Source organism: Antedon mediterranea, chromosome 11, assembly GCF_964355755.1.
Source record: "Antedon mediterranea chromosome 11, ecAntMedi1.1, whole genome shotgun sequence".
Lineage (NCBI taxonomy): Eukaryota > Metazoa > Echinodermata > Crinoidea > Comatulida > Antedonidae > Antedon > Antedon mediterranea.
The window spans coordinates 21176038-21202211 of NC_092680.1; the positions used below are offsets into that span (position 1 = coordinate 21176038).

Here is a 26174-nt window from a genome sequence, read left to right on the forward strand (position 1 = left end):
ATACATATTTATAACGTAATCGTAATGATGACGCGGCTGTTTCATAGCGACATAAAGTAGTGAGCCCTCTGTCGCTAAAACTGAAATATTTTCCAAATTGAGGGCGCTATACAAACGCGGAAACGATTTGTTTTTATTTAGCGAAAATAATTACATGTATGTACATAATCAACGAATCAGAAGCCTTATGGTTGTTGAAATCGGTAAGATTTCTTATGAATATTCATTAGGAATGTTCTGCTTGTTGTAGGAATCGATTTTGAGACATGAGGCTTAAATACTTTGGTCGTGGATGAGTAGTTGAAATAATGAGATATTTTAATAGTTTTTTTGTTGTTTTTTGTTACGGCAAAAATTGCACCACGTGTCTGTTGAATTTTAAAAAAACCAAAAATAAACATTTTTGGGTACATAAATCACTCAGATGATGTATTAAAAAAAATCATGAGTCTCCTCTCCTTAATTGCAACACAAAAAACGATCTGACCATTCCCAAAAATTATGCTTTTAATAGAAACTGTAATAACAATAGAGTAAGAAGTATGATCTAGATTATATTGTTTACAAGGGGAAGTGTTCTCTCTCGGTTTAGGTGAACTGAATGCTTAAAAACATTGACGCGCGCTGTCATTTCGAAGTAATGATTATTGTTTAAACGTTTGTAATAGCATGCCTAACAATGATTCGCGCTGTTATATCCTTGAATTGAATGAATATGGTATTTGAAAATAAATAATATGTGCAGTTTAAATATGTATTTTTTTTATCTCTCTGTCTTGCATTTTGTATGATCCCGGTATTTTGACACGCATTGTGATTGTAAGACGACGCTGTTCTCTCTTTGGTTGTAAACTGAAAACATGACGCACGCTGTCATTAGGCGTCGAAGTAAAGATTTTGGGTTTATTTTCTAAAGAATTATCGAACGAATGCTAGATGACCATGTTGAATGATTTTACAATAAGACACGCACTGTCCTTGGTGCGGGGGTCTTGAAGAATAGGTTTGTCATAAAAAGTTTACGGTCATTTCATACATCGAACGAATGCAATTGTCTTAAACGGCAAGTTAGGTATTATACCGCGCCTATATGATGCGCGCCTTTGCCAGCTGTATCGGTATTGAAGATGTTTGACATCGTCAACGTTTGCCATCGTATGGACCTTGGTATCAAGTCTAAATCAATACGAATGCTATTGTGTTAAACGGCAAGTTAGATATTATACCGCGCGCGCCTATATGCGCACCTTTGCCACTCGGTATTGAAGATGTTTGACATCGTCATAAATTACCATTTCATAACTTAATATACAGTAACATCTACATGAACATTCTAGAATGTGTTTAGATTTTAAGAAACCATGTATAATTATTATAAGAACAATCAGAAACATTCCAAAAGTATGCTTAGAAATTGTAATACCAATAGAGTAAGAAGTATCATCTAGAAGATTACGAACATATCGTATACATGAATTACGTAATACACGTGTAAATATACTATTATCGGCTGTTCAGTCATGTAATTAGTGGCGTAACGACCCGCGTAACAACGACGGGACGTAATTCTCAGTTTTGAGTGCTCTCAGCTCTAGATTGGGTTCGAACCTTAACGAATTTTTTTTTTCTTGTAATGGAAAATAAATATTGTTTTTTTTATTTTGAAAGAGAGATATTTAGAGGGTTAAGTTAATTAGAAAGAGCCTTTGCCTTTTTTGCGTTCCCTTGATGATGCGTGACGCTTTCAGAAGAATTGTAAACGGATTGTAACGGCTTGTCAATAATATTATGGAAAACGCCACCATTGTCTTTACTAAAATGTAAACAGTTAGCAGTGGATTAGAGGACGAGCAAGCCAGGCTAGACCCCTAGAAAACAACTTCAAAATGCCAGGTATTTACATAGATAATGACTCAAATTACCATACTTAACCACTTATTTATAGTTTGTTCATGTTTACAAATCAAAAATGGAAATTACCATGTAGACTCCTAGGCCGTCTAATGACGGTGACGCCCATATGACATAGGCCTACCTAACCTCCTAGCTAGGGCTAGCTAGGCCTAGCTATAGGCATATAGTCATAATAAATAGAGGCCTAGCCTAGTAGGCCTACTAGGCTAGGCCTCCTTCCTACTAGCCTACTACTAGGCTAGGCCCTAGTAGTAGCCTAGCCTAGGGCAGCTAGGTAGCTAGGCTAGTAATAAAGACGATCGAGCTGCTTTCGTCATTGTCGACGATGCGTGCTAACGGGTAGGCCTGGCTCAGGCCTTCTTGTCTTTTAATAAGGCGAGTGAGTGCGATCACTCGCCTAACACACTCCTAAACTGCCCTGGCCTTGAGGAGTGCGATTTACAACACGCCTTAATTTAGTCAACTTCTACACATAAATATACAAACAGCACACCTACAGCACCTCTGAATGTATTGAGGAGTGCAATTTGTAGCACACCTATGATTTTCAAAAGACAAGGACTGCCTGGCTCCTGTTGTGTGTGATCGACTGTGTAGAGAGACTTCTTCGGGAGGTGAGGGTCCAGCTAGGCCTAGACATGAACCCAGAAATATGTAAAGCACCTACCACCTAGAGGGGTCAGTAATCCATTAGGCGCTATATAAATATTGTTTATTATTATTTTTTTAATTTTATATGCTGATTTTTATGTATTGTATCTACGCAAAATCAGTAAATCATATATATTCTCTGATTTCATGTTTTATTAACAAATTAAAAATATTAGTTATCAATAAAATATATTTTATATATCATCTTTGAATTGATAATTTAATATTTATTTTAATATAAATAATATATCACATACATGGTTAAAGTGCTGTGAGTGTGACCTTGTTAATATCAATATTTCACACACAGGTTGTTGTCACTGTATTCCAGCATGCAAGCCGCACTACAAACGACTTGTGGACAGTATCTTTCCAGTTAACGCAGAGGTAATGACCAAACAATTTTTGTCAGTTTAAAGTTTGCCCACCGATTTCAACAGCTATAAAGTAATGCCATCCATCCAACACTGCTCAATTTCCCCTTTTTTAAATGAAAACCCCCATAACAATATCCCAACATCCTGGCCCTGCCCTTGTCATTAGTCAGTAGATACATTTTGACAAGGTATTCATTAAAGCTGGGGGATACTAAGTTGATGAATCTTCTTCATGAGATGAGTCTAAAGCTATATATGGACATGATGATGTCATATCACCACCATATTTGGGCACATCACACTTTTTTTTTTGGCAAACTAGTTTGATAGTGTAGACAAAGCTTAATTATGTTGATGAATCTTCTTTATGAGATGATTATTATTTTACACACAATAAATCTATTTAAAAAAAATAATATTTTTTTATTTTGTATTGTATATCAGGATGAGCTTGTTAGGAGTCAGATGGAGAAGTTAACATTCTACGCTGTATCACATAATGAGAAACTTGACAGAATTGGAACCTATCTAAGTAAGAGATTGAGCAGAGATGTGTATAGAAATAAAATAGGGTATGTACAATACTTAGGGTATGTACAATACTTTGTTTAATTATTACTTTTCTTCTGAACCAGTGGTTGTAATTATGTTATGCTTCATACAATGAGCTAACAGACAGTTAAAACATTTGAATGTTGTATAGTATATTTATAGCTTATTTCTTTTCTAATACCGTATATCCTCAGGTATAATTCCACTTCTGGTCTAATCCCACCTCCTACTTTATGTCTGATTTCACAAAGTCATATCCCGGGTATAGTCCCAGTATTGACTTTTGATATGGATGTAGGCCTCTCTCTAGCTAGTTCTGATGAGTTTTTACAAGAAATGCTTACCAATAATTTTTTTCCTGAATCAGGGTTTTCCCAGGTATACTGTAGTCCCACCCCCTAAGTCTGTCCAATTTCTTGTTTTAGTGGGGTAGGGGGGGGGGGGCATTATACCAGAGGATACAATAATACATTCTTCAGACGTGATATTAACTTTAGCTAAAAAATGGTCAAATGCTAAGTATTCTAAATTAACGTCTTTTGTATTTTAGTCATGTGATGATTGCAATGCAAGCATTGGATGAACTTCTGCTAGCGTGTCATGCTCAAAGCTTAAATCTCTTTGTAGAGAGTTTCCTTAAAATGGTCTCAAAATTGCTTGAGTCTAACAACACGGATTTGCAAATTCTTGGCGGTAGCTCTGTAAGTTTTATTTTAAAATTATTTTACAATATTTACATTCATTTTATTCAATTCATAATTTTTTAGGCAGAAACTTTAAAACGGCAGGTTTGTTTTATTACTGTTAATTTATTAAAATGTGTTAACTTACAATTTGAATGATATTACTGTAGTAGAAACAACTACTATGGCAGCCCTGCGTTTGAGGCATGTGACACGCAACTATCGCTTAAAATGCCCTTGAGGCGTGCCATATATATTGCACTTAAATTTGGTAAACTTCTATATACCAAGATACAAACTTCATACCTAGCACATGTGTTAAAAAGTGTGTTGTGCAAGGATAAAAGCATCCTTTTATATGAACATTTTAACCATCATTATTATTACAGTGGTTGATGTGCTTGCCTTCTAATCCTGACCTAGTGCGAGGGTTGTAACTCACGACTCCCTCCCTAAGCCTCAAATTTAGTTTATAAGCATGATAAAGTATTAAATAGTTTATCCATCCTGTAATTTGTGAGTCACTTGCTGTTGGATGCGTATGAAATAAAAAAATAAATAATTTATAAAAATGGTTATATACCACTTACTGTATTTGGGTTTATTCTCTGTGACGAATTTTTGTTTTCACTAATTTTTTTTTCTCTTCAGTTTGTGAAGTTTTCCAACATTGAAGAAGACACTCCATCTTATCATCGACGCTACGATTTCTTTGTGTCAAAGTTCAGTTCAATGTGTCACAACAACAGTGATAATATGGCTCACAGAAGAAGGTATGTGACAAAAAAATCTGATGTGCCCATACATGATGTCATTTCACTACCATATTTAAGCATATCCCTACCATATTTAGGCATATCACTACCATATTTAGGCATATCCCTACCATATTTAGGCATATCACTACCATATATAGGCATATCCCTACCATATATAGGCATATCCCTACCATATTTAGGCAAATCACCATATTTAGGCATATCCCTACTATATTTAGGCATATCACTACCATATGTGGCATATCACTACCATATTTAGGCAAATCACTACCATATTTGAGCATATCACTACCATATTTAGGCATATCACTACCATGTTTAGTTTGATAGGTGTAGACAGGGCTTAATGTTACTTGTAGTTTTCTATCTATTACAGTATAGAATCTATAATGCTATTATTCATATATTTTTAGAATTCGTGTAACAGGCTTGAAAGGGCTTCAAGGTGTTGTGCGTAAGACCGTGACAGATGACCTGCAGGTCAACATCTGGGACAAGGCACACATGGATAAGATCATTCCATCATTCTTGTTCAACATGCAAGAGGCATTTGAAAGGTAGTACATAAAAAGGACTTAAAATTTAAGTGTTTAAAAAAAAAACAATGTCATTAAAAATTAATCTTGTGGTCCAAAAAATCAGAGCAGTGGGTGTGCAATGTTTGATTAATGGTTCCTATTTATTTATTTTTTATAATAATAATAATAACAGGATTTTTATAGCGCACATACCACTCAAGAGTGCTCAAGGCGCATTAAAAAAAACCAAATAAAAACAAAAATAATTATCTTAATTAAAAAATAATAAAATCTTTTTTAGACAAGATTCGCCAGCCCAGGAACTTTCTGAAGAGCGCCCTCATGTGTTAGCAGAAACATGCCTACGAGATGTTATGTGTAGAGCTGCTTATGGAAATATACATTCAGTATTGAAACCGGTTTTGAGGTAATTATTCATTTATCAATTGAAATTTGAATGAAAACAATTCCAGGTGGGCTTACCATTTTACAACATTATGCATTTTTTTGTATATAATATAAAATATATCCAAGTCAACCACTTATTTCAGAAGCATTGTGTCTTGTTTTACTGTGTTCATTATCCTTTAAAAGTTGTGTTCAACTAGCATTACTTTTTACTCTGACCTTCAGAAACAATATTCTTACTTGCTTGTTTACTTTTAAATAGAGATTCTACAAGTAAAACTTAGAAGCCCCTATATAGTAAGCTCACTACAATTCTTTAAAATGGATTAAACAGTTTCAGATGGTCTCTATTAAGCGTGGTCTACACTAACAAACTTTATGTGACAACAAATGTGATGTCCCATATATGAATAGATCACACTTTTTATTTAAAACTAGCTTTATAGTGTAGACAGAGCTTTAGCCTCTTCATAACAATAGAATAATTAAGACAATCTATACAATGTTTGTTTACAGGCACATGGACCTACATGAGCTATGGGTTCCTAATACATTTGCTATCAAGGTGTTCAAAGTAATAGTGTACTCTATCCAATCTCAGTATCTGTATGTAGCTCCTCACTTCCTTTTACTTCATCTGGATGAAAACACCAAAAGCAATCCTGCAATGAAGACTAGTATGGTAGAGGTACTTAAGGCTACAGTTGCTGTGGCTGCAGACGGCGCAGTAGGTAAGTGCCTTTCCTGTACTCAATCCAATCTCAGTACCTCTATTTTGATTCTCACTGCAATAACAAACTTAATACATTTTTTCTTCCAAAGTTTATTTTAAGGCCTTACTTCCATTTTACTTTCAACACTACACAGGACCCACCTAAGACACCATACAGTATTTTGTTTTCCATCCACAATTTTTGATATCCACTCCTAGACTTCTCCAGATAGATATATGAATATTAAATAGTTTTGAAAATCTATTAATAGGAACTACAATATATAATTTAACATAATGCTTTATAACTTAAATTTTCTAAACATTTTTTCTAGGTCCATCCATTCTAGAAGTTTTCAATACTCTGTTAAGACATCTTCGTCTATCTGTTGACCAGCGGTTATCTGGTGGAAACCAGTCTGTAATCAGTGTAACGTCTAAGCAAACGCTGGATAGACAAGGCTATAATGAAAATGAGGAGATCGTGTTTGAAGAGGCCATTATTGATACCATAGGCAAGGAAAAAATAAAAATTATAAAATGAATTTTAAACCCTGTTAAGAGAAAGATTTGGGACCCAACAAGATGTGGTGCAGCAGTAGTATAAATTACCCTTGATTTTGTCATACTTACAAGATTAGAAAGATGACAAAAACATTTTTTTTTTCAAACAAAATAATTCTTGTATTGTTGAGTACAATTATTGTAACTAATCATCTTGCAATGTATAGCCAATGTGTTCACTATCAAGTTGATAGTATCAACTATATAACATACATCTGCCTTCAGTTTCTCATGTGAAGATGATTCATGAAACATCCAATATGATAGAATGTTGAATGGAAGTGAAATAAGTAAAGAGTCACTATTTGACTTTTGTTAATTTAGGGGCTTTTGCGATGATTCTTCCGGACTACCAGAAGATTGAGATCATGATGTTTATCATGGGCAAAGTACCTAGCCCAAAGTTTCCTGAAGACTCGGAGGACGCGTCAGTTGTTCAGCCAATCAACGGCATCGGAGATCAACTGCTTCAGAGTATGCTGTTGAAGAGCTTGTTAGAAGTTGGTAACAAGTATACCACAGGCAATATGGCTGTAACCTTCCCAGCATCCTTTTTACAACCTCTACTCAACATGTCATTGGTCACTGATTCAGGTATCATTTGCATATTCATGATTTTCTGTCTTGTTAAATTTTAAACGATATATGAAGAAAAAAACTACTTTATAATTTCATAATAATTATTGTGAATGTGTTTTCATTTTGGTTTGCAGGTATCCGGCTTACTGTGCAACAAATCTTGCAGACCCTTATTGATCGCCATGACAATGTTGATAAGTTGCTAGGCAACCGACCAATCCCAGATGATATTAAAAATCTTGGTTTGAAACTGGACAAGTCATCAAGACAGGACGCAATGTTCATGAGAAAAGTAATGTTTGTGCATGATATTAAAGAATTGTAACTTTTAAAAGCAGTCAAGTAAACTAAGTTGCATGCCTAGAAAATTACTAAATTAGGGACCAAATCAAAAGAGAATTAGTGATGCTAAATGGTGGTGTGGAGACCAAGTAACGGGCGCATCCAGAATGTTAACATATAATATTAATAGTCTATCAAAAATAGATATCAAAAGAAATAGTAATAATTTCATTTAGCTACACCCCCTTTTTCCACCTCTGAAACAGTTGTGTTATTATTATCTATTAAGGAAAGCTTGAAGATATATATATTATTTCTCCTAAATCTAACTCTAACAAACACTTACGAAGTTTGAATTGTTTAAAATTAATTGTTTTAAAAACCTTAATTTTGTGATTATCAATTTCTTATTGGTTAGAATGGCTCTGATATATACTGGCATTTCTATGAAAACATGAGCCAGGCATCAAACACTATAGAGAACTTTGAAGCCATGTACTGCACACTTGCCCTGCTGCTTATTGAGCTGGGAGGCGATGACATCTTGGTGGATCTCATCGGCCTAGCTTTAGGTCTACAGGTAAGTTTGTAACATAAAGTTACTCAAAGTATTGAGTAGTGCTTTTGTTGATAACTACCCTGGTTGAGTCGGATGTTTAGAACAATACTTTTGCAAAATCTTTATTTGGAATATTTGTTGATTTTAGCAAGTTCATCCACAAAAACTAAATTAAACATAATGATTGTGGCTAGGTTTGGTTAGGTACTTGAGTTAGAGGGGAAGGTTGGGTTTGGGAGCCATGGTTGAATTCGGCTGTTGCAATAGAATGATAGTTTAAATGTATGCAGATTTATAAATATTTATTTTATTAAAACAAAACCAAATATATAAATAGTTGCAAAATCTTTTTTTTAAGCATTGATATTTATCAATTTGTATAATTTAATGATTCTACTAAGATACAAAACATATCTCAAAATTGTAAGATTTTGACAATAAAGTTGATTTGTATCTTATTTAATTTTAGGATTTAGCGATTTCAAACCTTCAACTTCCCGCCTCCCATCGCTGCTGTATTCACGCCCTAGTGGCTCGCTATCTTCATCTTATCGCTGAATTGTCCGCTATTCCAGCTCTCCGCCAACATGTGAGGGCGGTAAGTACTGATTATATTAAATTCTAGAATAGATTACTATGCTTTGCACTGTTTAATTATTCTACTATATTATGCTAATTGAGTTATAAATAGAATTGTGATGTAATACTACAGGGTATACTGTATTGTGTAGTATAATACTACAGGGTATACTGTATTGTGTAGTATAATACTACAGGGTATACTGCATTGTGATATAATACTACAGGGTATACTGCATTGTGATATAATACTACAGGGTATACTGTATTGTGATATAATACTACAGGGTATACTGTATTGTGATATAATACTACAGGGTATACTGTATTATGTAGTATAGAAATATGTCCATAGAATAGATTATTAACAATTTGTTATCTATTATAGAAAAATCTTAAATTTTTTTTATGAATTATAATTTTCTTTTTATGTTTGCCTTTTATAAGTATTTTGTATTATAAATATTTTATACAACAATTGTTTTTGTTTGATTGCCATAATTTTTAATTCAAGATAAAAAGATAGTTTTTAAACTCTAATGCTTTTTCTTCCTTGATAAATAGAATGATATAAAAGTGTTGACAACAGTAATTGTTAAAGACTAAATAAAGTGCTTTCAAACTATTAGTGTTTTGTATAAATTTAAACCATGTCTTATCCATCAAATATTCCTTACATGGAAACCGACTATTTTTTCTAGGTAATTGAAGAGAGAAAGAAGTCTGCTATTGTTATGCTTCCACCAATAGCTCTACAAACAGAGTCCAGGTATGAACGCTAAAACAACACTAAATCTGTGCTAATGTCTTTTTTGTTATTCCAGTCAATTTGCATAAGAATGCTATCATAACAAATAGCAAGTTGTTATAGTCAATTTATGAGTAAAAATAGCTGAAAGCAATGGAATGGTTTTTGTTCTACATATATTGTAATACTATACACAGCTTTAAATCATAACTACTTTCCAAAATAGAATATCACCTAAGTGATTTTATTTTTCCTTTAACATCCCCCCCCCCCACCCCCATTCCTGCATATACAGTATCCCTATTGTTTTGGTCTGTTTTTTGTATCACCATTGCCCTCATCCACTTTACTTGTACTGTTTTTCCATGTTCACCGTCCATAATTGATGATGTCACAGGGCCTTATTTGATTGTAATCCAGACACAATATAATTATTTCTAATATTTTTTTTCTCATGTACTTCATTACATTTAATGTTATTGTGTAAATAAAAGTATATATTATTTTTATTTTTTTCCTTCACTTTATTCCAAATCATAATTTTAACTTAACAATTTTAAAACAAATGCAATAATATGAAAAGGAATAGGGCAACCACGAACAAGTAATTAGTCACCATTGATATACCACTAATTAATGTACACTTATTGTTTTTATTCTTTTAATGATCTTTTACTACTAGCAAACCATCTACACTGTTCTTCCTATTCATTAGTCTTAATGTTTTAGCTAACTATACCATTGAAACTAAACCTAACACATAACCTGTTTTGTTATCACTATTTATATTGCTCACTTTTAGTTTAATAAAAATAGCATGTTCAGGTTTGTTCATTATCTGATCTAGTTTTTAGTTGAAATCATTACCCTAGTATTTAATGTTGTTTATTATAGTTGTAGTTTCAGCAAATATGAAAATTTAACAGTAGCATACTGTAGTTCTACAGTATTTAGTTTCATTATTGTGTTTTATTAACAAATAACATTGTCATCTACAATGTTATTACCTTTCCAATTATTACCTATATCATTATTACCTTTTTCTTTTCATTGTACAGTGCTATGTTTATGTACAACCATAATTTTGTTTCAACATCTAGTTTTGAATAAATAATAATAACTACTACCACCTGGTATTGTACAATGTTATCATCTTTCATCAAATAATTAGCCTAGATGTGTTTAGGTTTAGTTTCAGTACTGTTTGTAACATTCATTAATGTATATACTGTACATTCCCCAGTACAGTATATACTGTACATTCCCCAGTACAGTATATACTGTACATTCCCCAGTACAGTATATACTGTACATTCCCCAGTACAGTATATACTGTACATTCCCCAGTACAGTATATACTGTACATTCCCCAGTGCAGTACTTACTTAGGCCAATGTATTAATATAAATTTGTATATTTTTACATAGCCCACTAAACTTGGATAACTTACCAGCCACTCACCTATTCAATCTTGACTTGATCAGTGAAGCACTTGCTAGTAGTGGCTATGATGTGTCTCGTCTAGCTACACCTTATGTCCACCGTCAATCTGGTAAGCACAATTTGTTTTATTTGTAGCCATTTTGTTTCTTTGTAGCCATTTTGTTTCCTTGTAGCCATTTTGTTTCCTTGTAGCCATTGTGTGTCCTTGTAGCCATTTTGTTTCCTGGTAGCCATGTTGTGTCCTTGTAGACATTTTGTTTCCTTGTAGCATTTTGTTTCTTGTAGCTATTTTGTTTCTTGTAGCCATTTTGTTTCCTTGTAATTGTAACCATTTTGTTTCCTTGTAGCTATTTTGTTTATTTTAGGCCATTTTATTTGTAGTCATTTTGTTTATTTTAGGCCATTTTATTTGTAGCCATTTTGTTTATTTTAGGCCATTTTATTTGTAGCCATTTTGTTTATTTTAGGCTATTTTATTTGTAGCCATTTTGTTTATTTGTAGCCATTTGGTTACCTTGTAGCTATTTTATTTGTAGCCATTTGGTTTATTTTACACCATTTTGTTACCTTGTAGCTATTTTATTTTTAGCCATTTTGCTGCCTTTTAGCCATTTTGTTTCATTTAAGATAATCATAATAGACAGAATGTTATTACTAAATGGCAAATTTCAGACAACAGACAATGTTATTTGAAATAATGAGAATTACAGTAATTATTTACATCATTCTGTACTATAATTAGCATTTCAATTTCTAAATGATTTCATCAGAGACAGTTTGCTGAGAATGAATCTGTGTGGCATATACTAACTGTACATGAATCTGTGTGGCATATACTAACTGTACATGTTTAATGATAAATCTGTATAGACAAAGGCAAATAATTATTGTTAAAGATTTTTTATTAAAATTTAAGTCAATTGTTTTAAAATTCTATGATTCACCGTATTTCTATATTTTTGTAATTACGGTAAAAAAAAGGTTTTACATGCATCCATTCATGTTAAAAAATCATCTTATTTGATTTCTTGTGGTTTATGCATTTTACAACTAAAATAAATATTTATGAATTTTTAGAAAATCTGTTACCATCAATGTGCATGTCATGTTTGCTAAGATATGACGTTGTTTTACTTTTATTTATGTAAAATAATATTTTCACTTTCACTTGAATTATTTCAATTTATAAACCTTGTAACTGGCGCATTTTAAAATGCAATCCTCTCAAAAGAAAGAATTAATAAATAAATGAATCTAAAAAAACAATACCCCAGGAGGCCAAAGTAATTGAAGCATCAATACATGTTACTACTAGAATGTACAATGTTCAACACAAAAGCTCTGTCTACACTATCAAACTTGTTTGACAAAAAATGTGATATGCCCATATATGGACACAATGATGTCATATCACTACCATATTTGGGCACATCACTACCATATTTAGGCACATCACTACCATATTTGGGCACATCACATAGCTTTATATTGTATTCTATTTGTTTGATTTCTTTATAGCATTGGAGCTACGTATAAGAAGTGCCACTGACCCTGGTTCTGTTGTCTTAGAAATGGAATCTGTTAATAATTCACCAGCAGGAACAAGAGTAAGAATAACATGTTTCTCACCTTTACTTGTTGTTATCAAATGTTACATGTTGTTCCTATATCTCCCTAATTTGTTCCTATATCTCCTTGATTTGTTCCTATATCTCCTTAATTTGTTCCTATATCTCCTTGATTTGTTCCTATATCTCCTTGATTTGTTCCTATATCTCCTTAATTTGTTCCTATATCTCCTTAATTTGTTCCTATATCTACTTAATTTGTTCCTATATCTTCTTCATTTGTTCCTATATCTCCTTAATTTGTTCCTATATCTCCTTAATTTGTTCCTATATCTCCTTAATTTGTTCCTATATCTCCTTGATTTGTTCCTATATCTCCTTAATTTGTTCCTATATCTCCTTAATTTGTTCCTATATCTACTTAATTTGTTCCTATATCTCCTTAATTTGTTCCTATATCTACTTAATTTGTTCCTATATCTACTTAATTTGTTCCTATATCCACTTAATTTGTTCCTATATCTCCTTGATTTGTTCCTATATCTCCTTAATTTGTTCCTATATCTCCTTAATTTGTTCCTATATCTACTTAATTTGTTCCTATATCTTCTTCATTTGTTCCTATATCTCCCTAATTTGTTCCTATATCTACTTAATTTGTTCCTATATCCACTTAATTTGTTCCTATATCTTCTTGATTTGTTCCTATATCTCCTTAATTTGTTCCTATATCTACTTAATTGGTTCCTATATCTTCTTCATTTGTTCCTATATCTACTTAATTGGTTCCTATATCTTCTTCATTTGTTCCTATATCTACTTAATTTGTTCCTATATCTTCTTCATTTGTTCCTATATCTACTTAATTTGTTCCTATATCTCCCTAATTTGTTCCTATATCTACTTAATTTGTTCCTATATCTTCTTCATTTGTTCCTATATCTCCTTAATTTGTTCCTATATCTACTTAATTGGTTCCTATATCTTCTTCATTTGTTCCTATATCTACTTAATTTGTTCCTATATCTACTTAATTTGTTCCTATATCTACTTAATTTGTTCCTATATCTACTTAATTTGTTCCTATATCTACTTAATTTGTTCCTATATCTACTTAATTTGTTCCTATCTACTTAATTGGTTCCTATATCTTCTTCATTTGTTCCTATATCTCCTTAATCTGTTCCTATATCTCCATCATTTTTATAACCTTCAATGCTTTTTTTATTGAACACCATTTTTAGAAACATCCAGAAGAGCAAATAACATTTGAAATTCTGAAGAAGACTTTAACCGCCCTCGACCACGAGGACAGCATAGAGTCAACTATAGAGAAGCGCCGTGACATCTTGGAGAAGTTTCAAAATAATACGCTAGAAGTGCTAGCTTCGTCAGCCGAACAACGGGTACGTACACTATAACATTAATGTAAGCCGTGTAATATTCTTTCTCATCAGATTCTTTTCAATTAAGAAGTTACATTTTGTAAAATATAAACAAACTATGCACATACATTTTGATGCAAAATCTCAACATATTTTATAATTTGTCAAAATACATAAAACGGATATAAATCATAAATATATTCAGAATTATTTTTTATTTAATACAGTTTCTGACAGAAATATATTAAAAACTGTCATTTATTGATTTAGTTTTAAATTATATGTTATTATGTTTTATGTCAATGTTGTTTTATACTTATTTTGTACACTGCAGGTGTTCTGTTAAGTTGACTGTATGCGTCCTAGTTACTTCACATTTTATATCGTGTATAGAATGCTGCTCTACATAATTAGAAATTTAATTTGAATCAGTGATTGTTCAATAAAACATGATGCAACATTAAATGCATTCATGTAATATTGTACGGTTGAATTTATATTATTTTCATTTATTATGTTACGCTGTTAAAATTGAAAATTAAACATCATCATGTCAGATTTTCCAGCATGACTGGCTAATGCTAGTAATATACCTTTTATGTTCCTGGACGAACTCTTAGATCATCTGATGATTTTTTCTTTTGCTGCACCCACACTCTGGAATTCACCCCCCCCCCCTCCCCCACAAATTAAACACTGCTCTTCTGTTGCCTTATTTAAAAAATTGCTCAAAACTCATTTTTTCGACCACTAACATGCCCAGCGCCTTTGATTTTGTACCTCGGTCTTTGAATTGACGCTTTATAAATGTTGATATAATAATAATGATAATAATAATAATATAGATTTTTACACATTGTTTATTTGTCTGTACTTGCACAGTAGGTACTGATTATAAAAGTAGTAAAATTTTAGTGCTAAAGAAAATGATATGAAAAAGAAATTTTAAAAAGTTCCACTGATAAAAACCAAAAGAATTAATTTATAATTATGCTAAATGATGCTCTAGCCCCCTCTACAGACATACTTATTTAATTATAGTTTACCTCTACAGTGGAATTAGCTTTGTGACCTCTGAAATAGTGTGTAGTTAGCTATTATTTATTAGATACATTACTTTTGCATTATGTCATTAAAATACATTATAATGTTGAAGTGGCCAGCTTTCTTCATCATCAACACATTCTATATTGAAATATTTAAAAGATATTAGGTCAGAATTCATTAGCTGCCTCCATCAATACCGCGTTATCTCTTTACCGTCATCAACGACATCACTAAGTACACTCGCAAAAATGTGTTTGAGTAATGATGTTCTGAGTGGTTATTAACGAAGAAAAAAAATAATCAACTTTGATACAATGTTTATATACACAGATACTGTATACATTAATACACTTGGCATGTTGAGTGTGATCCTGTCCATACTGTATCCACTATTGCAATCAGCAACACTTGTCATTGGTCAATTACTTGTGTTAGGTTGTAGTGTTGCGTTTACCTATGCTTACCCATTGCAGTATCCATTCATAGTGTGTGACATTTTTTTGTGTTTTGACAGTCAATAAAGCCATTTGAATTAGCTTAGGAAGGATGCATTATACCCATGATATGAAACTATGCGTGAGGCTAGCTCTGCAGTGTAGAGACTCTCAAAGAATGTGACAGATACTGATTGACATGATATCTAAATATTAACCCAAACATTGATTGCGACGTCATTGGTATTATTCTTGGCATTTTACAATTTTGTCAAAATTGAACGGTCTATTTTTATTTCATCGTTTTTGTTTTTATTTATTATTTAGTAGTAAATTGTATTAGTTTAAATGTATGTGTATTGTTCCTGGGGTCTTTCTCGAGACAAGAAACTTGTTTTCTTCTAGAGAAGACCCCAAATGATGGCTTATTACTATGTTTTCATTTATGTACTACCTATAATTATATTATACTGTATAATGCCATTGTTGATTAAATAAATGTTTTTTGAACTTTGAACTTTGAACTTGATAACCTCTACCTCTATGAATAAGGGTATTCAAGAGAGAAAAACTGGAATTTTAAAATAGCTTATTCAAAGTAAAATGAAATGTTACAACATTTTATTTATTATACAATACAAAATGATAAGCACCTACTTAAACAACAAAGAACCAATGATGGTACCAGAGAGAACCTGAAGGGGAATTACACCCATCTGTTGATTGTGTTATGACATCATCATTTATAATTATATCCGTGATTCCCCCACTACATCCCCAGAAAACATTTCAATAATCAACACAAGTTCCTAATCATCTATCTGTATTTGGTTATTTTAAATTTGCTGGTAGGCATAGAGCTTTGAATATCTTTACATAAAGGCAGATAGTTACAAAAAGTGTTTTTATTGTTTATATTATTATTTCTGAGAATGCTTGAATATGTACACATTAATCATAACAAATCGGGGAAACATGTGATTTGAATGCTAGAATAAGCAATATGTTGTTTTTGTTTGCAGCATGCTGTTAAAAATAGTTTTGAAGACTGTTTTTAGAACACTGTAAATAATTGTTTAAAATAATGATGCATTGAAATAGCTCTTATGTCAAAGATAAACAACATAAGTACACTGTAATCATGTTTTCTTTAATTATTTTACTGTGAATACATTTATCACAAAATCAAGCCAATGAAACTATTATAAACTGGGGTGTGAGTGTTCCATTCAGATATTTGTAGAAAGGCCCCAACCTGGACCTATATTAACTTTTATTCAAAAATCTCTGTCTACTGTACACTATCAAACTTTATTTGACAAAAATAGTGTGATGTGCCCAAATATGGTGGTGATGTGCACAAATATGGTATTGATATGACATCATCATGTCCATATATGGAAACATCACATTTTGTTGTCACATAAAGTTTGATAGTGTAGACAGATCTTCACATGGGGATATTTCTTTTATGTGTTTTTGATGCCTGTGTATCTTTTCATATTTTTCAACCTGCCAGTTTATGACGTGGGATACACAAGTGCAATTGCATAGTTATCTTTTATCATGATGGTAAAACTGAATGAAATTAACATCATTTAAAATTAAATCATTAACTAAATCATTAATTATATCATATAAGTCATTAAATCCACAGCTGTTGAGCTATTTTGAGGTTTTCAATATGGCATTGGTATTAAATCGAATTGATCAAAATAGTATTACCTGGTCCTAATATAGCTTAAAACTGACTAAACTTTCACAAATGGAAGAAATTATGGTTATTCTTAGTTCTAATTTTGTCACGCTTGACTGCATCTGTAATTTGTTTCTTTACATTAAGCAACATTCCCATGTTGATCATTTCACATTCTCTTTAAAACAACACATTCAAAATGAATTTTTTTTTCTCAACAACATTACTATAAGTTATAATGCAAACTCTTCAACAACAAACAAACCTAAGCCTATACTTGCTATTTGATTGGTGGATTTTGTATCACATGCTGTTCAATAATAGTTCTATTGCACATTAAATAGTGTATGTGTTCAAAACCAACATATAATGTGCAACATCTATAGCTACTGTATTCTATTATGCAGCCAAAATCAGATGCTGCTAATTATAAAATGTGTAAAATATTCCCCTCATCTTTATCATTTCAAAATGTATTTCATTTTAAAAGTATATTATCACTGAGCAGTTTCATTTCTGCTATGCCGCCCTGTGAATTAATATATATTTTAAACACATTTTATCGTAAACTACAGCGTCACATCCACAATAATATTGTATTGTATAATATTATTTGAAATCAAAGAGTGATTTATGCTGCCATTATACTTCTTCTTCATTATTTTTAATATTACATTATGATAATATTATGAAAAGTAATATGTTGTAGTTTGTTTGAATAATGTGATGTAACATTGTATTGCTATAATACCTAAGGCAGCTTATAAATTACAGCCTAGTATTATCTTGTAGATGTCGTCAACAAAAAACTACAGTATAATGAAACAACCCCAAGGCTGCTGTTTCTGATTAAATGTGTATTATTTTTAATTGTTTTATTGCTTCAAGGAAACTCATTATCATATCATTTCAAATATTGTAATTTTGTTGATATATCTATGGTTAAAACAGATCTCTTTATCTTTCAAGTATTCAACTATATTTCAATGAATACAACAATCCTCATAGAGATACACAGCAAAATTTGTCATTTAGAATAACATTAATTGATAATCAATGTGTCTAAACATAGTCTAGTCTAGTTTTATACTATCTATCAATTAGTTAGGTTTGTGTAGCAGTTTGCTATTCTACTTGTACTGTGACATTTACAAATAGTCAAATCAAACAATCAACTAGATAAAAAAGATTGCTCTGAATACTATTGTTATCAAGTAAAATGATTTCAAGTTTATGATAAAAATTGAACTGTATTTAAAACAACAAAATAATGAGTAAACATTTTAATTACATGTATAATGTAATTAATAGTATTAAATTACACTGGCCCACTTAAGACACTCGGTGCACGATGGGAATATATGGCACAAAATAGTAAAACATGCTATATCTAACTTTACAGCACAATTTTCTTTAAATAGCATTTATATTTGTTTTTTTACAGAATGAGCGACAGTTAAAGAGGTTGAATGACATACTGCAAGTTGTCACCAGGTTAGTTGTTTAGAAATCTCTTGAAAAATAACCAGTTATGTATTCTTCTTTGTTGCCAAATGGCTGCAAACACTCCATGAATTGGCATGTGTTCCAGACTCTCCTCTTTCCTTAACATCTGTCTACACTATCGAACTAGTTTGACAAAAAAAAGTGTGATGTACCCCAATATGGTAGTGATATGGCCAAATATGGTAGTGATATGACATCATCATGTCCATATATGTGTACAGCCACATCAAAACCAGGCACTTGGTGAAATATATATTTTTTTAGTTGATACTATAATGGTATTCCTCACAATATATCCTTCAAAGATGTTTGGATCATTTAAATCAAGCAAATATTCCCAGAGTTATGGCAATAAATGTATATAGCATTTATACAACAATTTACTTGTAATTACTGAGTAATTAACAGTCAAAGTTTAATGAAAAATCAGACAGGAAGTTGCCCCATGCTGTTACAGATTGAACAATTAAAACCTTAGCAACACTACCTTCTAGATAAACAATCATTCTGAAATTTGGCACACTTATTCAATATAGTGTTTTCTGATATTCATGAAAATTTCATCAAAATCTGAGGTGGTTATCATAGTTAATTATGACGATTACAAAGTACCACTAATTTACGTAAAATCTGTCAAATTCATTTATAATAGTGTAGTGTAAGAATAATACAGTAGGCCTACTACAGTAGTAGGTATTCAGGAAGATTTCCTTAGCTTATTATTAGTTCTAAACAAATTTAAAAAAACAGCAAACATTTTATTAATGAACTTTATTCAATTTTATTTCTCTTTTTACTTTATTTTATCTGCTTTTTGTTCAAAATGGCGCAGGGCACACAATCCCTCGTTTCTGGTCATCAAAATTCAATTACCAGTATTTTATTTGTGAGTGATTTGTATTGTACTGGTTTTTAGTGTTAATGTTGTATGTAAGAGAAACTCAACAGTTCTTTTCAGACTTAATATACGTGGTGTACTGCAAACTCTTTATATCAACATTTGATATTGCCATGTAAACCTTCAAACAATGTTATGTATTCTATTGTTGAACCAGCACCTGGCCTGATCATGACAGATAGCCACACCCGTTAGCTTGAACAATGTTTTTAAGCATGATGAATAACGTGAAATTTAGCCACGGTACCAGTATTTTATTTGTGAGGGATTTGTATTGTACTGGTTTTTACTGTTGTTAATGTTATGTAATACGTCTATTGTTGAACCAGCACCTGGCCTGATCATGACAGATAGCCACACCCGTGAACAATGCTTTTAAGCATGATGAATAACTTGAAATTTAACCAAGGTACCAGTATTTTATTTGTGAGTGATTTGTATTGTACTGGTTTTTACTGTTGTTAATGTTATGTAATACGTCTATTGTTGAACCAGCACCTGGCCTGATCATAACAGATAGCCACACCCGTTAGCTTGAACAATGTTTTTAAGCATGATGAATAACGTAAAATTTAACCAAGGTACCAGTATTTTATTTGTGAGTGATTTGTATTGTACTGGTTTTTACTGTTGTTAATGTTATGTAATACGTCTATTGTTGAACCAGCACCTGGCCTGATCATGACAGATAGCCACACCCGTGAACAATGCTTTTAAGCATGATGAATAACGTGAAATTTAACCAAGGTACCAGTATTTTATTTGTGAGTGATTTGTATTGTACTGGTTTTTACTGTTGTTAATGTTATGTAATACGTCTATTGTTGAACCAGCACCTGGCCTGATCATGACAGATAGCCACACCCGTGAACAATGCTTTTAAGCATGATGAATAACGTGAAATTTAACCAAGGTACCAGTATTTTATTTGCGAGGGATTTGTATTGTACTGGTTTTTACTGTTTATGTTTTGCACACACCCAGCCCATCATTGGCATTTTTTAAGCATAATGAAATTTAACCAAATTGAAATAAATAAAGTAGCCCAGAAGTAGGCCTAGTATAGTAATTAAAGTAAAGCCTTCCAGGAGGCTTATTATACTATATAGGCCTAGAGAGGAAAACTCTATCTTATTTTAATTGGGCTAGGCCTTGTTGTTTTTACTATTATTATTACTAGCTAGCTAGGCCTACTATCCCATGCAGCCTATCTAGGCTAGTAGCCCAGCGTAGTAGTAGGCCTAGGCTACCATTCATTTATTTTTAGATTCATGAACAAAATACCTATCGATACCCGAGTATAGAGGCTCAGATTTATGTAATTTTTACCACCTTTCCATTTGAATTAGTTAATAAGACATATATTTTTTAAATCTACGGTAAATTTCCTATCAGATAAAGGTAAAAAAACAAAATGGTCAAAATATGAGTTTCACACATTCAAATGCATTTTACACAAATCCCTATCTAGCGACAAGCGCCTGGTTTTGATGTGGCTGTACACATATATGATCTCCTTTTTTTGACACATAAAGTTTGATAGTGTATACAGAGCTTTACCGTTCAATCCTTAATAATAATAAATATAAACCTTTCGTTTGACAGATCGCCGGTGTCGCCAGCTGGTAGCCCCCTGCGACAAGATCCTGCTATCCCCTCACAAGTACAATCTATCCCTGTGTACGAGATGACATTCCCTGATCTCTGTGTCTACTGAGAGAAATTCATGATCTTCAAATGAAATTAATAAGGTAAAAGAAATTGCGCTTGTGACCAGTTGAGCCGTAAAAGAAATTGGGCTTGTGACCCGTTGAGCCGTAAAAGAAATTGCGCTTGTGACCCGTTGAGCCGTAAAAGAAATTGCGCTTGTGACCCGTTGAGCCGTAAAAGAAAATTGCGCTTGTGACCCGTTGAGCCGTAAAAGAAATTGCGCTTGTGACCCGTTGAGCCATAAAAGAAATTGCCCTTGTGACCCGTTGAGCCGTAAAAGAAATTGCGCTTGTGACCCGTTGAGCAGTAAAAGAAATTGCGCTTGTGACCCGTTGAGCCGTAAAAGAAATTGCGCTTGTGACTCGTTGAGCCGTAAAAGAAATTGCGCTTGTGACCCGTTGAGCCGTAAAAGAAATTGCGCTTGTGACCCGTTGAGCCGTAAAAGAATTTGCGCTTGTGACCCGTTGAGCCGTAAAAGAAATTGCGCTTGTGACCCGTTGAACCGTAAAAGAATTTGCGTATTTAGAAGACCCTGAACCTTTTGCAATGCAAATAAATGTATGCAAACATTCAGCATTAATATATTATACATTAATATTCACTTTGACATTGAAATGTGTTGAGTGTATCCTTGACTTATACCAACAATGTATGCTTAATGTCAGTAAGCTCATGCTTATTAAAAGCCAACTGTGTATTCTTGTATGCGTATTATGGTTCTTAAATGTAATTAGAATCTCAACCTGTACATGGCCACTGTATCAACTCTTTTCAATAGTGTACCAAGTTCTTTTATTTCACCAATGTCATCTGTAGCACGCACATTAGCATTAATGTTTTATGTTTCATTTATTTATTTATTTATTTGATTAGTCTTTATAATACAAATAGCAAATCCATATAACCAAATTCTGCACAAAGTTTTTAATATATAATCAAATTTCTACGTTGTTTTCTGAAGCTAATTTTTTAGACGACTAGATGGGCTAACACATTCATTCCATTCATAGGTGGATCCAGGGGGAGAGGTCCCAAATTTTAAATATTCCAATGCAATAGATGAAATAATTGGTTAAGTTCAAAACTTCATTTGACAATTGTTAGGCCATATCTTCCTCTCATTGATTTCAAAATTGTTTTATCCACCACTGATATTTGACATTTTTACAAACTTGTTTGTATGACTTGGTTTTATATATTCTCACTAACATCTTATAATAATTTAATTATTTTTTATCGTGAAAGTGTTTTTATTGTACACATATATAGACACATTATAATTTTATTGTTAATTGCTTTGATGTTTCCACACTTTTTTGATAGCGATTTAAATTGTATATATTGAATTTTATGTTTTTGAGTATACACCTTTTATAGTTTGAATATTTATAATATATAATTATGTAAAGAAATATTTACATAGCATAATATTCAGTCGGATGTATAATTAACCAACATTTATCGCGCATAATAAAAGTTGTTGCTAGGAAGCTGGTAAATTATCATGGGAGAATACAACTGATTGATTGTCCAATCACAAGCAAGGGTATCATTTAAACATTATGCAAATGAACCAATCAACACTATTCATATGTTTGCATTATACTTGTGTCAGATATAGGTTATAGGTTATAGGTTATAGGTTATAGGTTATAGGTTATATATTATCATATTGGTGCTACATTTTGGCACTGTCGTATATATACAATATGCATTTGTATATTTGTGTACAGCAGCAGCAACAGCAATAATAATAAGGTGTGATGTGCCCAAATATGGTAGTAATATGTTTAAATATGGTAGTAATATGTTTAAATATGGTAGTAATATGTTTAAATATGGTAGTAATATGTTTAAATATGGTAGTGATATGTTTAAATATGGTAGTGATATGTTTAAATATGGTAGTGATATGCTTAAATATGGTTAGTGATATGACATCATCATTTCCATATATGGGCACATCACATTTTGTTGTCACATAAAGTTTGATAGTGTAGACAGAGCTTAAAGCTATCTAAATGTGTATAATATGCTCATAATAATATAATAGAAATACAATTATTGTTATAATAGTCACATAAGGAAATGGTATTTTTTTTGTGTTTTTAGTAATATTAACTGATATTAAAATGAAACGCAATACAATTTAGATAATAGTAATACATTTCTAATGTCATTTATGAGCGATTTGAGCGTCTTTTTCAGCCATTTATTATCTCTTAAACATAATAACTACAGCCACTAACTAGACTATATTTGTGCAGGTTGTGTATGATATTATTATTATTATTATTGTTATTGTAAACTCTCTCTTGCTGTGTCCATAATGCTTGGTTCTCACTAGAGATGCAACACATTGACGTAACGCGACGAAAGTGAATTGACCAATCACAAGCGATGGTTTATTCCCTTGTGATTGCTAAAGCGTGGTTCCCACTAGCGACGCAACACAAGAACGTAACACAAGAACGTAACGCAACGCAAGTGAATTGATGGCTTATTCACTTGTGATTGCTAACTGTCTATAACTTCGCTTGTCATTGGTTAAAACGCTTGCGTTGCGTTTACGTCCTTGCGTTACGTTCTAGTGGGAACCAAGCTTGACTGTCTATAACTTCGCTTGTCATTGGTAAAAACGCTTGCGTTGCGTTTACGTCCTTGCGTTACGTTCTAGTGGGAACCAAGCTTTACCTAGGGACTATGACGTAAAGTGTAATACATGCGTTGTATAGCGTGGTTCCCACTAGCGATGCAATACAAGGACGTAACGCAACGCAAGTGAATTGACCAATCACAAGCGATGGCTTATTCGCTTGTGATTGCGAACTGTCTATAACTTCGCTTGTCATTGGTTAAAACGCTTGCGTTGCGTTTACGTCCTTGCGTTACGTTCTAGTGGGAACCAAGCTTTAGTAAAAGGCTGTAGAATGGTTGTCATGCATTGGCAGAGTATAATCTGTATGGTACTGTAAATGCGAGTGATTGCATTCCTATTGAAGTTATTTAAAGTTCAATAGAGAATGTACGCTTTGTTCTCACTATCATGAAACGCAATGTGACGAACATGCAACGCAAATAATTTGACCAATCCCAAGAGACGAATTATCCGATCTGTCGTTCTCGTGATTGGTTAGCGCGTCGCGCGTACTAGTGGGATAAAATACAATATATGACGAAGAACGTGCTTATCAGATGTAAGCCTAATTGCTATAGGCAATTATTCCCGTAGGGCAGAAAAACTAATTTAATTTATCTAGTATGGAGTCACACATAAATTTACATTGTGTCAGCCTCAACAGAATGTAACGTTCCTGGCTCTCATGTTCTGATCCGTAACATTTCGTCATTACATTAATGATGTGATTTATCCAAGTGAATTCCAGATGAACTCCAGATGACCTATGAGAACCAGGATGTAATGTAATGTGTCTTGTGAATGTAAAACAACACGATCTATTAGTTAGTATGCACGGTTGTAGACGAAATAGCCGTATCATAATGTACAGTGCAATATAAAAGTCTTATTTCAACCGTAATTATTGTATTAAGATGTCTTTTATACGTCTCCTCCAAACGTAGTCTCATTTATCACATTTGCCGGTCGTAATTACCAAACGTCAATTCCAGATTTGTATATTAAAATGAATGATGTGCTGGTTGTGTTGTAGCATTAACGAATATCAATCTCTGTATTAAAAATACGTGCATCATAATAATTGCTAACAAACTCGCCCCTGTTGCATTACTAAATGTTCTGTAGGCTGCAATATAGCATTCTGTATGGTCATTGTCTAAAGCCTATAAGTTCTTATTGATGAGAATATTGTCAAAGGATCTTTGTTATTTAATCAGGGATTTAGTTGATCCGGTTTAATGTTTTACTAATCCAGATAAAGGTCCTTGTTAGGATTAGCAAGATTTTAAACATTAGCACGATGACAACATAATGTTCGTACAATCTATGTTCAATAATGTTGTCGCCATCATGCTCATCCTCTTTTTAATTTATTTCCGAATGTTTTAGGAAAATCATTCTATGTGGTTTCGATTACTTTGGCACCATTTGTTTTGTTTCACTGACTGTAAGATGAAGGCGTTCAAGTGTGAACGTTTCAGTATCTAAATTGTCTGTCCATATTAGCGGAAAGAAATTAACACTCGTGTCGTATACACAATGTAGGCTTATGTTTCCTATCGACGACATTGAATTAATATTGCTTTTACTTATGTGAAACGGTAAAGGACGTAAAGCAAGGACTGAGTAAGCTGACCAATGACAAGCAACGAAATCAACTTCGTCATATTATCATCGTCATTATCATCCTTTGCATCATCATCATTGTCATCATCATTATTATCATCATCATTGTCGTCATCACCATCATCGTCATCATTATCGTTATCATCATCATCATCTACAATATGTATACAATTGGTATGACCAATCAAAAGCGATGGATTATTCAAACCGTGGAAAAAAACATGAATCTATGGTGAAAATGACACAAAATTGGTGTTTGTACCACGTAGATTTTTATACGAATGTTAGCTATCTGTACTGTATTGTTGAGTTATATAA

The 26174-nt window shown here is 32.5% G+C and overlaps 2 protein-coding genes across 3 annotated transcripts in view; both read left to right on the plus strand.

Moving 5' to 3' along the window:
* The first annotated feature begins 1845 nt into the window (after positions 1–1845).
* LOC140062318 (protein EFR3 homolog B-like) lies at positions 1846–26128 on the plus strand. 2 transcript variants are annotated; one of them, XR_011847470.1, is made up of 20 exons: positions 1846–1893; positions 2876–2952; positions 3387–3514; positions 4045–4195; positions 4829–4950; positions 5370–5513; positions 5776–5901; positions 6399–6613; positions 6930–7109; positions 7483–7752; positions 7872–8029; positions 8438–8599; positions 9048–9176; positions 9859–9926; positions 11333–11457; positions 12867–12955; positions 14161–14322; positions 18923–18972; positions 21488–23213; positions 23249–26128. XR_011847470.1 is itself a non-coding variant. In XM_072108475.1 (19 exons), exons 1-19 carry the CDS (start codon positions 1887–1889, stop codon positions 21597–21599), a joined length of 2475 nt encoding a protein of 824 aa, XP_071964576.1. In that variant the 5' UTR covers positions 1846–1886; the 3' UTR covers positions 21600–26128. The 2 variants fall into 2 exon arrangements, 1 of the variants encoding a protein (XP_071964576.1); XM_072108475.1 differs by having other exon boundaries at positions 21488–26128.
* Positions 10295–26174, plus strand: part of LOC140062321 (ethylmalonyl-CoA decarboxylase-like) — a 54521-nt gene continuing 38641 nt past the window's right edge. Inside the window, exon 1 of the mRNA XM_072108481.1 lies at positions 10295–10300. The gene's annotated coding sequence lies outside the window, so the exon portion shown is untranslated. The remainder of the gene's footprint in view (positions 10301–26174) is intronic.

Coding starts and splice junctions, on each gene's coding strand:
- LOC140062318 (XM_072108475.1), top strand. Junction 5,902..6,398: donor GTATTGAAACCGGTTTTGAG/GTAATTATTCAT, acceptor GTTTGTTTACAG/GCACATGGACCTACATGAGC. Junction 8,600..9,047: donor GCCTAGCTTTAGGTCTACAG/GTAAGTTTGTAA, acceptor ATTTAATTTTAG/GATTTAGCGATTTCAAACCT.